The sequence below is a fragment of the Elaeis guineensis genome, chromosome 16, assembly GCF_000442705.2.
Source record: "Elaeis guineensis isolate ETL-2024a chromosome 16, EG11, whole genome shotgun sequence".
Lineage (NCBI taxonomy): Eukaryota > Viridiplantae > Streptophyta > Magnoliopsida > Arecales > Arecaceae > Elaeis > Elaeis guineensis.
Genome location: NC_026008.2, coordinates 27170525 through 27183752, shown reverse-complemented (window position 1 = coordinate 27183752; position 13228 = coordinate 27170525). Strand labels below are relative to the sequence as shown.

Here is a 13228-nt window from a genome sequence, read left to right as displayed (position 1 = left end):
CACTTTCTTAATTTTGTCAGCCATCTCCTTCTATATGGTATTGTTTTCCTTATCTAGATCCTATTTTCCTTTCTTAACATTCTATCCTTAAAAATCATTCATTTCTCTCCTTGCAAATTCTAACACCTTGTCCTCAAGTTACTATTTTCCTTGGTCCTTCTCTTCCATTTCCTAATACACACATCTAAAACCGCCAATCTATGCTGGGTGGTTAAACTCACCCGGTATAACCCCCTACAATCTTTACTGAAAACTCATTCAGCCTTTCTGATAAGGAAGAAATCTATTTGATTATTATAATTCCCAGTTTTAAATGTTATCAAGTAAGATTAATTCTCTTTAGAGTATGTTTAGCTAATACCAGACGGCAAGGTACGTCATGCCATACCGAATAAGGGCAGTACAGGGCGTACTGTACTATACTGGTTCGGTACCATTTGTGGGGTGTACAGACACTCGGTGTGCCGAACCGGCCTCTGTATCAGGCACGCTGACATCGTGATAGGGTGGCACCGGTTTGGGGTCTATTATCAAGATGACATAACCTGCTAGGCAGAGTACAAAACATAGTTGGAGTTTTTTCTTTTTTAATATTTTCTTAAATATATTTGGGCAAAGCTTTTTGCTATCTTCTGCATAATTTGTCATTGACATTAATTTGTGTTAAGGGTATTTGCTGAGCCAAAGGAATCTTAAGAAATGAATTGGTCTGGATTTGTCTTTCTTGATAAATCCTGTATGAGGTGGAAACCGATTTCTTGGTGGAATTGGAGAGTTTGATTGGCTGCCATAAATTCATAATGGGGCCGATACAGCATAGTCGATGAGAATATCATCTCTGTCCAAATGCCACAGAATTATCCTTCCCATTTCATGCTTCCGTTCCATTTCCAAGTAAATTGCTACTAAAGGGATACTAGCAAATGAAGTGCTGCTGTCTTTCTTCATTCTCATAGTCCTTCCTGGACTTATTTTCAAGGCAACTTCCACAGAATGTCCAGTTATCTACATGTTTTATCATGGTTCCATGTGACAATGACATGTTGTTTCTGGATTGTTGGATAAACTTCTCAACCTGCTTGTATTGGAAATCATTCAGCGTACTTGTAAAATTGGATAGATCTAGCTTCTTTTTTATAGAACCACCTAGAAATGCTTTAGAGGCCCAAGTGGCTTTGAAGTGAATTTCATGAATCACTGCCTAAAATTTTAAATTGCTGATATGGCCATGCATTTGCCTCATGAAATGGTCCATCTATTAGTTGTTTTTTATATTTTTTGCTATGACCATTAATGCATACTTTAGAATTTATTATATTATGTTAGTGTTCTTTCCATGGTTCGCCGTACCGTCCCATTCTGGGTGATATGAGACATACCATACTGTACCGACATTCCAAACTGTCCAATACAGATACAGCCATATCGTATTGTACCGCATACCGACACTATAGTGAGATTTCACCGGTATGGGGTCCAGTACCTAGATGGCAAACCTTGGTTCTTTCCCTGGTTATACATCTCCACTGGGATTTCCTTTTACCATGAATCAGTTTACCATGGTTCTGATTTCTCATGCATGTAAAGATTAATGGCCTTTTAGAAGCAACCTCATTAACTCAACTCCCTAGCAAACCAGTTGTACTATATATACCAGTGATTGGGGTCTTTTGTGGGTTTATTTCAGTTCTATCTCATAATTTTTGACAATAGATACCAATGGTATTTTTTGTCTCAACTGCTACTACAATTGATGATAGACTCATGTCTCGAGTGCTTGTTAAAGTTCAAGCAACATTTGCTTTGGTACTCTTGAACTGGGGAAGGCTGGGCTTAACATGAATTCATCATTTATAGTTTTTACCACACATTTTGTCCTGTTCACCAGTAGTTCAATATATAATCTGTATTTCTTTCGTATTTTCTTTCACAAATTCTTTGGATCAGATTGCTTTTACCTAGAAGAAAATGGTTGTCTAAGTGCATATTTGGTGTTGCTTCTGCTTTTTAAAAAGTTTTTATCACAAAAGGAGAAATTAGATGCTAGCATCTCTGGCTTCTCCTACAAACACTACTTTAATTTTTCTTCTCACAGAACTTTTCAATTCTGGGAAGCATTTTTTTTGCTTTAAAAGCTACAAAAGAACCTTTTTAAGCAGCACCAAAACATGCCTTCAATTAGACCATGAGACTTGAAATCAAATTTGCCCTTTGTGATGTTATTTTTAATTTTAAAACTTTATTTATTTTTAGGTAAGAAGCTATGAGAGAAGCATGTCGAGGAGTCGAAGCCGAAGTAGGAGCCCTAGTAGAAGCAGAAGCCCTAGGCGGAGTCAGAGGTGAATTCCTAATTTTGCATATGTGCAGTGATTAGATCCTCATTTTTTTAAGAAAAAAATTGGTTTCATTCTTTTCTCTACAGCAAGTCAATGGAAAGACCTGTCTCTAGATCACCATCAAAATCTGTTTCTCCAAGATCCAGATCTGCTTCTCCTGCCAGATTTTCAAGGTAGTTTCTGATACATATGATAGGTTCTAGAAGTTCTGAAATTGTATCTTCTGTTATTTATTATCGGTCTATCTTGTCATTCCCTTTTTTTAATTTGAATATACAGGTCAAGGTCTAGATCAAGGTCGGGCTAATTGTGCAAGGTAATGTCTTCATTTTGCATGTGCTATGGTTTTATCTACTCTAGCATTATTACAGAATTTTAGCTGGGAGAGGATATTTTTGGATTGCTTCCAGTTATTGTAGTTTGAAAGCAAAACCAACACAATAGTCCTGTCATACAATGAAGAGTCACATTACACAGACATTAATAGGATTAGAAAGACTACTAGTTATCATTAGACAGTATGTTAAATTAAATACTATTATTTTACATAAGCAAAGGTGTGAAATAATGTAAATAATCTCATAATTGATTTCTTACTATTTTGGATTTTTGCCCCTTCTTTTGGGAAGAAAAATAGAAAAAAATTATTTTAAGCTTCTGAAGCTAGATTTGTTCTTGTTTCCAAATTACTACTTGGGGCCCGTTTGGGAAATCCAGCTTGGATTAGGCTGGATCTCCTATATGATCATGGATTACACAATCTACTTAGGGTTGTTCAGATGACTGGGCCCAAAATCCTATAGGAATCATGGATCGGGGCCTTTACAATCATCTAAATGAGGTGAGACTAGGCCTGTCTTTATAAGTACTCAGAGAACTATTACAGTGAGCCAGTCCGAATCCCATAGGGAGAAAAAAAAGACCTCAACACTGCAATGGTTTTCTAGGTATGTATTAAGGTAGGCTCGGCCAGGCCTCATTTAGGTGATTGTATTGGCTCAAACCTATGAATCCTATGGGATTGTGAGCCCCGTCATCCAAACAGGCCCTTAAGGCCCATATTGACCAGATCCCATTTTATCCCAAATCCCATGGGAAGGAAAAAGACCTCCATAGGTCCTCTCTCTCTCCCTCTCTCTCTCTCTTTTTTAAAAAAATAAATCTTCCAGTCCAATAGGCCCATAAATGGGATTTAGGCCAAAACTAGGATTGGCTTTTAGAAGAAAACAAGCTGAGTAGGCTAACAAGTCTGATTCCTAAAGAAAATCCATCCCAATCTTATTGGATTTCCCAAATTGGCCCTTAGTATTGGAAGTTTCCTTTCATCATCTTACTCTTCATTCATTCATTCAATTATGCATAGATTTATTTGTCTTTGCATAATGGATTTTTATTTGTTTGTCTTTTTGTTCTCTTTAATGCAAGCAAAAAAAAAAAAAATCTTAACAAGTAAAATTGATATTCAAGATTAGTAAAGGTCATGATGCTTCATAAGACATAACCATAAGCATCATTTTCTAGCAGATTGGATCACTAAATCCATAAATTTAACATATCAATTCACACCTTGAATATTTGACCTTGTAGAGGTCCTTAACTTTTTGTTTGAAAATTTAAACACAAATTTACTCTATAGGTATAACTCATGGCCTAAACCTGGTTGTGACCCTGTGAGCCCTTTCCGTTGTGTTTATCAGGGATGTGGTTTACATAGGAAGTTCCTATGGATTGTGAGTTTACAGGAACCTGTGAGACCATCCACTGAGCCATGGATCACATCCAGTAACGCCCATGTATTGTTGTTGTGCTTTATGATCCTAACTTGTGTGTGAGTTGAGGTGTGCATGAACCACAGGTGCCATTGGATGCCATCTAACAGTCTCGTGGGTTCTTGTGGTCTTTATCGAGGAAAAATATGGCACAGTACACTAACAGTACTGATGGTATGTATAAAAACTGTCAGCTTTCAAAAAATTGAAAAATCATTGGTACTGACGGGAAGAGTCAGTTGTGGTACCACTGACATCCATCAGTTTGGACCAATATAGATTGGTACAATCGGTGCATAGTGGTACAGCTGTTTTAGCCTCTTAGGACCTGTACTAGTGCCGGTTTTGTGATGGAATCGAACAGTACTGGTTGATCTGTCCTCTTTTAGCGATTTTAGAAACGGACCCTTGAGGTAAATTTATCCCCATTTTTGAACCCATGGTGTATGGTTTTTATTTTTCCTAGTTGACCCTAGCCATGTATTAACTCAGTCTAAACAGGTCAAACCTTAAATAACCGTATCCAATGTAATTCTGCCCGATCCAATTCTAGCTCAAAACTCATGACTTTGAAATCCCTAACCCCTCCATCACCCAACCGAGTGCTGCTGTTTAAGGTTTGTTGGGTATTATTTGTAGGCTGAAGGCTTAATTGCACTTTGACCATGTCCTTATGGGTGGCATCAGTAGTAACGACCTGTATCGACACCCTCTTATTGCACTCTTCACATGGTACATGTGTCAGTATTACTTTTCCTTCTACCATATAATGGATTAGGTACTTCTTGAACCTCTCTGATCTAACCAGTCTTGAATGCATTGATTTTGGGATTGGGTCATGCTTGGCTCTGCCTGGCCCAAGTTATTGACATGAAAGAAAACTGGATTGTGTTGGGGTCATGCTTTACCCTGTCTGGACCTGGCCAGGTTGTAGGCCTCAATGTAATTTTCTGTCCTTTTTTTCGCTTTAGGTGTGGGGGCCTAAAATAGATTATAATTGGAGTATCTGGCAGAAATTATGGACACTATAAGGGAAAGGAAAATTTGAGGCTACACCTGTGATGTGCAACTTGGTTTTTGTTATTGGTGAAGGGCAACTGAAAGTAGAGGTGGCTTTTCTTGATTAGCAATAAGGTTGGCACGGGAGCAAAGTAAGATCCCAAAGATTAAGTGATAAACAGTGTGTTACTGAACAATTGGTTCTTTCAAGTTGGTCTGCATGAATGCTCAAAATATGTGATTCTTGTATAACAATGTTTTTTGGACTTTTGTAGATGTCAAATTAGTTGTTTCTTAGAGCTTGTTTACTATCTATTGAAGTTACTAAGGTTCAAACTGCACTGAGATGCTAAGTTCTCTCGTAGCCTAGGCTCAAGGTGCAAAGTGAGGTGCATGACTTAGGGAAGTAAGGCACCAAATGAGAGGAAAAGCAAAAAGTAAAGAACAAGAAAATAATGAACCTATCATGTGAACATATTTTGATTATAAAATTAAAATAAAAAATGCACACAGATGCACCAAGCACAGAAACATCCAAGTAATTTCAGCCACACCCTCACAAAATCACACATTCACACATTATTACATGCCAGATAGATGCACAGGACATGCAAACGCGCCCTAGTCAACGAAAAGTAATGTGCAGAAGCAATTGCACTGATACAGGAAACACATTCAATACATACTTTTTGAAGCAATTATCTATTATAGGCAGCAACTTATTTTTATAATTTGTTTTAGTTATGTATTTCTATTTCCCCCCAACTTTGGACAATTGTATGTATACAATTTTTTGGCTGTAAATACCATAATTGGATCTGAAACCGCTGAAGCTGCCAAAATTTGGACTTGTTTGGCCTGCTAAAATGCAAAAAGAAACCAATGCTTTGGAGCCTTGAACCCTTTGCCTGTACAGGATTACATGGAAACAATTTTGCAAGGTGTTTGGAATCTTGGCATTGCAGCAATCATTCACATTTGACACCCTATGAGCACATGTTTTGCATTCATCTGAGTTACAGGGGAATTGGTTTCCAGATTCAAGCCTAACAAAGATAAATTAATATCAAATGTTACCATGGCACTCCTCTATTGGATTGCTAACCTTATCCGAGATCATCTCTCTGCAATTTGATGTTAAGACTCGAATGACTAATTTTCTTTCTTCAAACATCTGCTCGTATGATGGATTGTGCATCTCCTAATTGGAATGTGCCGAGATGGGTCAATCGTATGTGAAATGCCTAGGAATCCTCTTGATGCTCTTTGCAAGTCCACGTTGGAAGCGTGATATATGACAGGTGTGCATCATCCTCTATTTGGTAATGCACCACATTAATTTGAAGGCAATAACTAGTAAGTAATTTTGGTTGGAGAAAGCAATTGATATTCGATAGATTGAATTAACATTCGGTAGGACAGTTTCAAGAGATTCTCTTTGCTCTAGTCTTCTACCGATGGACATATATTTCTCAAATCAATCAGTTCATACCTTTTTCTTTCCATAGAAGCTTTTACTGTTTTTGCAAATTCTAATATTTAAGTGCCCTAGATCTGGTCAAACTGGTTAACACCACAAAAGATCTCGTGGTTTGTGGTTTTCCTGGTTTTTTGCAGGAAATTGTTGAGGTGCAATCAGGCAGTTTGCAGTTCTTGGGATTCATGTTTTGTTTATTCTACTTAAAAGTTACTGATTGTTGTTATTGCTTCATGGCAGGCATCATATTGTATGGTGGTGGCACTTGCTGTTTTCAGATTATCAGTGTTGAAATGGATCTACTTTCTAGACTGTCTTTCGCAGCATTGAATTTAGCTTTCAATAACTGTGAACTTGAATATTAGGTTATCACAGTTGTTTTCCTTTTAACTAATATGCTGTGAATGTCTGCAACTAAGTGATTAGAATATCCAAATGAGCTAGTAATCTGAAGTGTTAAGAACTGTATTATGGGATGATTGATCGGTTAGTATGTTTTTACTAGTCAGATTACTGTTCAGGATGGAATGGTCTATTCAACTATAACCTGAGCTCTGTCAGGCAGTCATGCGTCTTCATTTGACTTGATGAAACCCAAGGGTATTGATTAACTTGGGTTTAGCTAATTATATGGAAGTAGCTCTACTAACATGAGTACCAAAAATCATTAATGAGTATAATATGGAGTGCAAAATATGGCAGCCATCTTTAGAGCATGGCCATCAAGCCCGATGGTTGTGCCACCTAGGGACCCAAGATCTGAATTGCCACCAAGTCTTAAGACAGACTCAGGTTCCTCTGCAGTGTGCTGCGTGGCACTGCAGAGTCCTATGCACTGCTTGATAGCTGGCATCAGGGGATGGATGGCCATCAAACAACATGATATGTAAGGGTGCTTTTTTTCATGGTCATGCATCTCTTGATGCCTGGCATTGGTGCAAACCATGGACCGCAGAGGAAACCATGCTCCTGCAAACATTTGCTGGTGATGTTTTGCAAATCAGTCCTTTTCCTAACTGGTTGATGAAGGTGTGGGATGGGTAAGCTATGAGTTATATTTAGATCGTGCTTATTGTTGATTTAATTGTATCTTGGGTGGTCATCTGGACCATGCATTCTTCAATTGGTATGATATGATGACTTCTGCAATGAGAAACTGATGGGTGTTAAAGTAGTTGCTTGACTTGGGTTGTCAACAGGTGCCGTACATGCGAAAATCTCTCCTTTTACTTATAAATCCCTTGTAAGATTCTTGTTTTTTTTTTTTTTTATAAATACTCACTGGATATAAGATAACCGGGTGGTGTAAAATTTAGATAGATTAATTCGGCTTTGGGACTTTGGAGCTAGGATTTGTAGTAGTCGATCTACATTTATGGCATGGTGAAAATAAACGTGGCCTTTAGGATAGCTCTTTAATTAACATTTCCTGCTTATATTTCACTATTTGCATGTCTTGCACATTTCATGCTAGGTGGGCAGAATGTTGCTATATTCCCCTCCATATTCGTCATCATTTGACCAAATATTGTGGTTTGGCTTGCTCTAAATTTTGAGGTTGCAGAAACTTGAGGCTTTATCTAGGAGAGAAATTTTTTGCACATCTCCTTTAGTGAAAAAAAAATATACCGCTTCATCGGATTGGGTTATGCAGCGTAATTAATAAAGGAGTAGATATATAATGTAGTTCAATATTTTTTTTTTAATTTTATTAGATAAAAAATATATATTTTTTAATTTAATTTTGTTTCTATGATATTCTGTTGCATTCTATGATATCTTATGGTATTTTGATGCATTCTATAAATAATTATCGGAATGTTATAAAAACTAACACGATGTCATAATAATAATATTATGATATTTTGTTGTATTTTTTAACATCATGTTGTATTTTATAAATAATTTTTGAGATATCATAATAATATTATGATATTTTGTTGCATCTCATGACATCCTATTCCATCCTATAAATAATGTCATAACAATATTTTATCATAATATTATAATATCTTATTATATTTTATAAATAATTATTGAAATATTATAAAAATTAATAGAATGTCATAATAATATTATGATATTTTGTTACATCTTATAAATAATTATTGAGATATTATAAAAAGTAATAGGATATCATAATAATATTATGATATTCTGTTGTATGATGTAAATAATTATTGGAATGTTAAAAAAATCAATAAGACGTCGTAATAATATTATGACATTCAGTTGTATTCTATAAATAACTATCAGGATATCATAAAAATTAACAGGATATCATATAATAATATTATAATATTTTATTGTATTCTACAAATAATTATCAGAATATCATAAAAATTAACAGAACATCTTAATAATATTATGATATTCTATTATATTATATAAATAATTTTTGAGATATTATAAAAATTAATTATGACATCCTATTGCATCTTATAAATAATTATTAAAGTGTTATAAAAATTAATATTATTATAACGTGTTATTGCATTTTACGAAAAAATAATAGGACCCGTAACATTATCTGGGATGTTATCGCATTCAATAGAAAATGACATTTTGATAAAAAAAAAATAAAAAAAATAAGAGATATATTAAATATTTATTTTTTTATTAATTATATTTTATGGTGCAATATTATGAAGCAGTGTATTTTTTTTTTCACCACATGCGGTGCACAAAGAATTACTTTTGTCCAGATTCATTTCTGCTCCTACGGTTTGTTGGTCTGGTTGTATATGGCTGGTCTTGAGACATTGGTTATGCTGATGTCTCCTCCATCTCGTTGGCATCATCCTCTGGTGGATGGCCGGGCTGGCGATGGTGAGCTTTGGGGCTTGCTTTCATTCTTGATGCCGGTGATCTCGCTGCGGCAATGAATGGGCCTTTCGGCAAAGGATGATTTAACCACGCGGTGGTGATCTGGGCCATAAGAATGGTCTTCAGGATTTGAGGTGGCTGTGGTCGGTGCTGCCATGGCCATCACAGTAGCCAACATGTGCATCCTTGCTTCTATTCTCACCCCCTTTGTTTTTGAAAGCAACAAATTCATGCTTCCAAAAGATCTAGAGATGTTACAGACAATTTCAAAACCCAAAAGGATTTCATTATACATGTTGTTGGGTGTTGTTTATTTTTCCTTCTGGGTTTTCGAGAAACGAAACGGCAAACAGAAGCATTACTATACTCGCCCTTAGTTTTCAGGGTATTCTGTCCAGGAATTTCCTTATCTCTGGGCATATTTCAAACTAGAAGTTTTATTTATTTAATTTTTTTCTTGCTGAAATTTTGTTTCAGTGATTGCTGGCATTGGCATGGTGAACTTTCATTCTTTATTAGCATACTTCATTTATTATTTTATATTAAAGTCTGCTATAAAAAAGAAAAAAATTGCAATGTATGTTGATTTTGCATCATTGACATTGTAATGACTTTATAGTGACATCAAAATTTCAGAGCAAACATCGGAGATTGTATCATGATATAATAAATCACAAATTACAATGAAAAGTTTTAGTGGCTGCTGTTCGCACGAAAACCTAAGCTCTTTAAAGGTCTGCAAGTTTCTGTTTATGTGTTTTACATATATTTATTCTTTAACCATTACTTGCATAAGTAAATTTACTTTAACGGGAAAAGCTATTATAGAGATAATAGCTTCTAGTTGAGTTGATCATCTAATCTCGGAATTAGTAATGAAATTATAGAGAAAGAACACAAGAATCTAGAAAGAGATCGCAAAAGGGTAATACCTCAGACAAATAGACCACCAAAACTCGAAAAAAAAATAAAATCATATGGCTAAACCAAAAATTATATTTGAACAATCATGAAAGTCATCACTTTCTACGATTAACCAGTGAGATAGAACATAATTCGAATGATTGTTAGAGTTCCAGCACTAGATGGAAATAAGATAACACTTGACTCTGTAGGTTTCCTAACAAGTTCGACTTTTCCTGGAGGCATTCTTATCCACATCGGTTCAAAAGAAATCTTTACTAGTATTTGTATAGAATTTTCGCATTACGCTACTTCCGACACATCTGGTGTTGAATTAGCTATCCATATCTTAAATCACCCAAATGGAGGTTGAAATAAGGAAGATATGGCTGATTTATTGAACATCCATCATTGTTTGACAAAGTTTTAGATATTTCCAGAAATATCATTATATGACAATACCGATTCGGAGCTGTTGTTGCCGTAATCTAGCATGGCTAGAGACATTTGGATGGTACTATTCGATCCATGGTCGTGGAATATGATTTGCATTAAAATTGTGGATCTACATAAAAAAAAATAAAAAAGTTTATTGGATTGATTTTAATCGGATTCTCCGATGTCTAAATCAGATTGTACTTTAAAATAATAGTAAAGAAAATACTAGACGATCAATGGTATTATCCTATGTTTGATTGAGCTGGAGATGGTCGGCTTGGATTGAATTTGGTCAACGTATCATTAATCTAGAAATAGTCAACTTCGATCAGATTTCGTCGGCATCCAGTCAAGCTAGAGATGATCGGATCTAGTCAGTGTCTAGACGATTTAGAGATGATCGATCTAATCGGCACTGATTGATCTGGAGAATGATTTGGATCTGATCGGCATCTGGTTGATTTGAAGATGATTAGATTTGATCAGTATATGGTCGATTTGAAGATGGCCAAATTTGATTGGCATTTAGTTGATCTGAAGATGGTCTGATTTGGTTATGATGATGGCGTAGCGGATGTTGGTGGTATGGTTGATGTAGTTGATGTCGGTACTGCTAGTGATAAAGCAATCTAAGCTGAAGTCGAGGATGATGATGTCGAGGATAGCGACATTAAGGGTGATGAGATCGGGCATGATCATGGGTTGCGATGACGGCTTGAATGTCGGTGGAGTCAGAGTTAAGGGCCTTGATGTCGACTTCCAGATCATAGTTCTTCGTCACCTTTGATGGCCTCAATTTCGTCTGAGAAATCAGAAAGGAACTAAATTAGGACCAGACAGTGTTTGGCCTTGTCACCCATGGGGTGGAGGATGATAAGGACATCAATGGTCCATCCCAGCGCCCTCTTGCTGCTTTTCGATCTTACAATCTCGTCCCATCTCTTCCCCCGGTGGACTCTTTCTTTAATGGACTGTTCCCCCCTCCATATAAGGTGTGTGTTGTCATTTAAATATATTTGAGCAATGAAGAGTTGGAAAGTCATGAGCAAGGGCATGGGCATGGATATTTAGAGAAGAACATGGGCTGGTGGGCATTGGAGAAAAACAAGAAGTCAGCCATTGCATGGGCATGGCCACTGGAGAATGAGAAGGATCAGCCATCATACCATATCTTGAACCTTTTTCTTTTTTTTTTTTTGGATATTTTTGGCTAAATTTTCTTATTTCTTCTTCTAGAAACACTTGTTAGTCAAGTTAAAAATCCTTTTGAACCTAGAAAAGTAATTTTTGTTACAATCATATTTTTTAAGCTTAGTTGTATTTTAGGAATTAAGAAACTTTATGGGCTTTAGGAGCCCTCCAATATAAATACTCATGTATTCTCCTAGTTAGAAATTCTTTGTGCACCGCAACAGTGTAGAAAATCCAATGTAGAGTGCACCATCTTGTTTGATTGGTCATGTAGCCACTGCTTTTTAATGCGTATTTAATACCAGTAGGTCGGCTTTTTCATTTAAAAATTTTGTATGACAAAAATATCCTTCTTAAAAATTATGATACTCTTTCTTAAAAATTATGATGTCCCTTCACAAAAATTATGACATCCCCTGCAGAAAATGCTAAACTGAAGAAGGGTGTCATAATTTTTGTGAAGGGATGTCATAATTTTTAAGAAAGAATATCATAATACTGTTTCTGTATATATTCATTATCTTTTTTCCTCGTACAGTATTATGACATTCTTTCTTAAAAATTGTGATACCTCTTCATAAAAATTATGACACCTCGCTTCAGTTTCGTATTTTCTATAGGGGTGTCACAATTTTTGTGAAGAGATGTCATAATTTTTAAGAAGGGATGTTATAATTAAAAAAAAATATTTTGGTTATACAAAATGTTTAAACTCTCACGTTAAATGCATATTGGGCAGTGGTGATATTTTCTACACCGCATGCGGTGCACAAAGAATTTCTCTTCTCCTAATTTTTTACTATAGAATAAATGAAGTTCCTTCCAAGAGGTTGCAGTTCTTTCTATAGTGCAAACTCATTGTTTAAGCATCCATTATGCGATGTAGCTGTTTGAGAGGAGATATAGTGTGAGGCTAGAATTATTTAACTGAAATCCTACGAAGACTAGTAGTACCGATGATTTACTAGTAAACAAGGTGCAAGGCATTCAAATTATCCCACATCTTTGTTTCTCTTCTTGTTTAGCCTTCTAGTTATATAATTCACTGCTTCTATTAATAGTTTGACATAATTTAGCTTCTAGTTCTATTCTATTTTGCTTTTTCTTTTCTATCTTAATCTCATGTGGGCTAAGGGGTTCCCTTGTACTCATTGCATTAATTATAAGAGAAGGATTATGTCGATATGGATTTCCTCTTTAGCTTCTGATTTTTATCTCTCACACTTCTTCTTCCTTCGGTTCATCTTCTTTGCAGCAGTTACGATTCATCCTTGAGACCATGCCCTTTA

At 35.7% G+C, this 13228-nt stretch overlaps 1 protein-coding gene across 5 annotated transcripts in view; it reads left to right on the top strand.

Moving 5' to 3' along the window:
* LOC105059292 (serine/arginine-rich splicing factor SR34A) overlaps positions 1–7089 on the top strand; it is a 33559-nt gene extending 26470 nt beyond the window's left edge. For 4 of the 5 annotated variants that reach the window (XM_010942539.4, XM_073249852.1, XM_010942540.4 and 1 more), the window contains 4 exons: positions 2254–2339; positions 2423–2509; positions 2616–2652; positions 6822–7089. In XM_010942539.4, the coding sequence (XP_010940841.1) occupies positions 2254–2339; positions 2423–2509; positions 2616–2643 (201 nt within the window). In that variant the 3' untranslated portion in view covers positions 2644–2652; positions 6822–7089. Of the gene's footprint in view, positions 1–2253; positions 2340–2422; positions 2510–2615; positions 2653–6721 lie in introns of all 5 variants that reach the window. The other variant, XM_073249854.1, reaches the window with a different exon arrangement.
* Positions 7090–13228: the final 6139 nt, after the last annotated feature.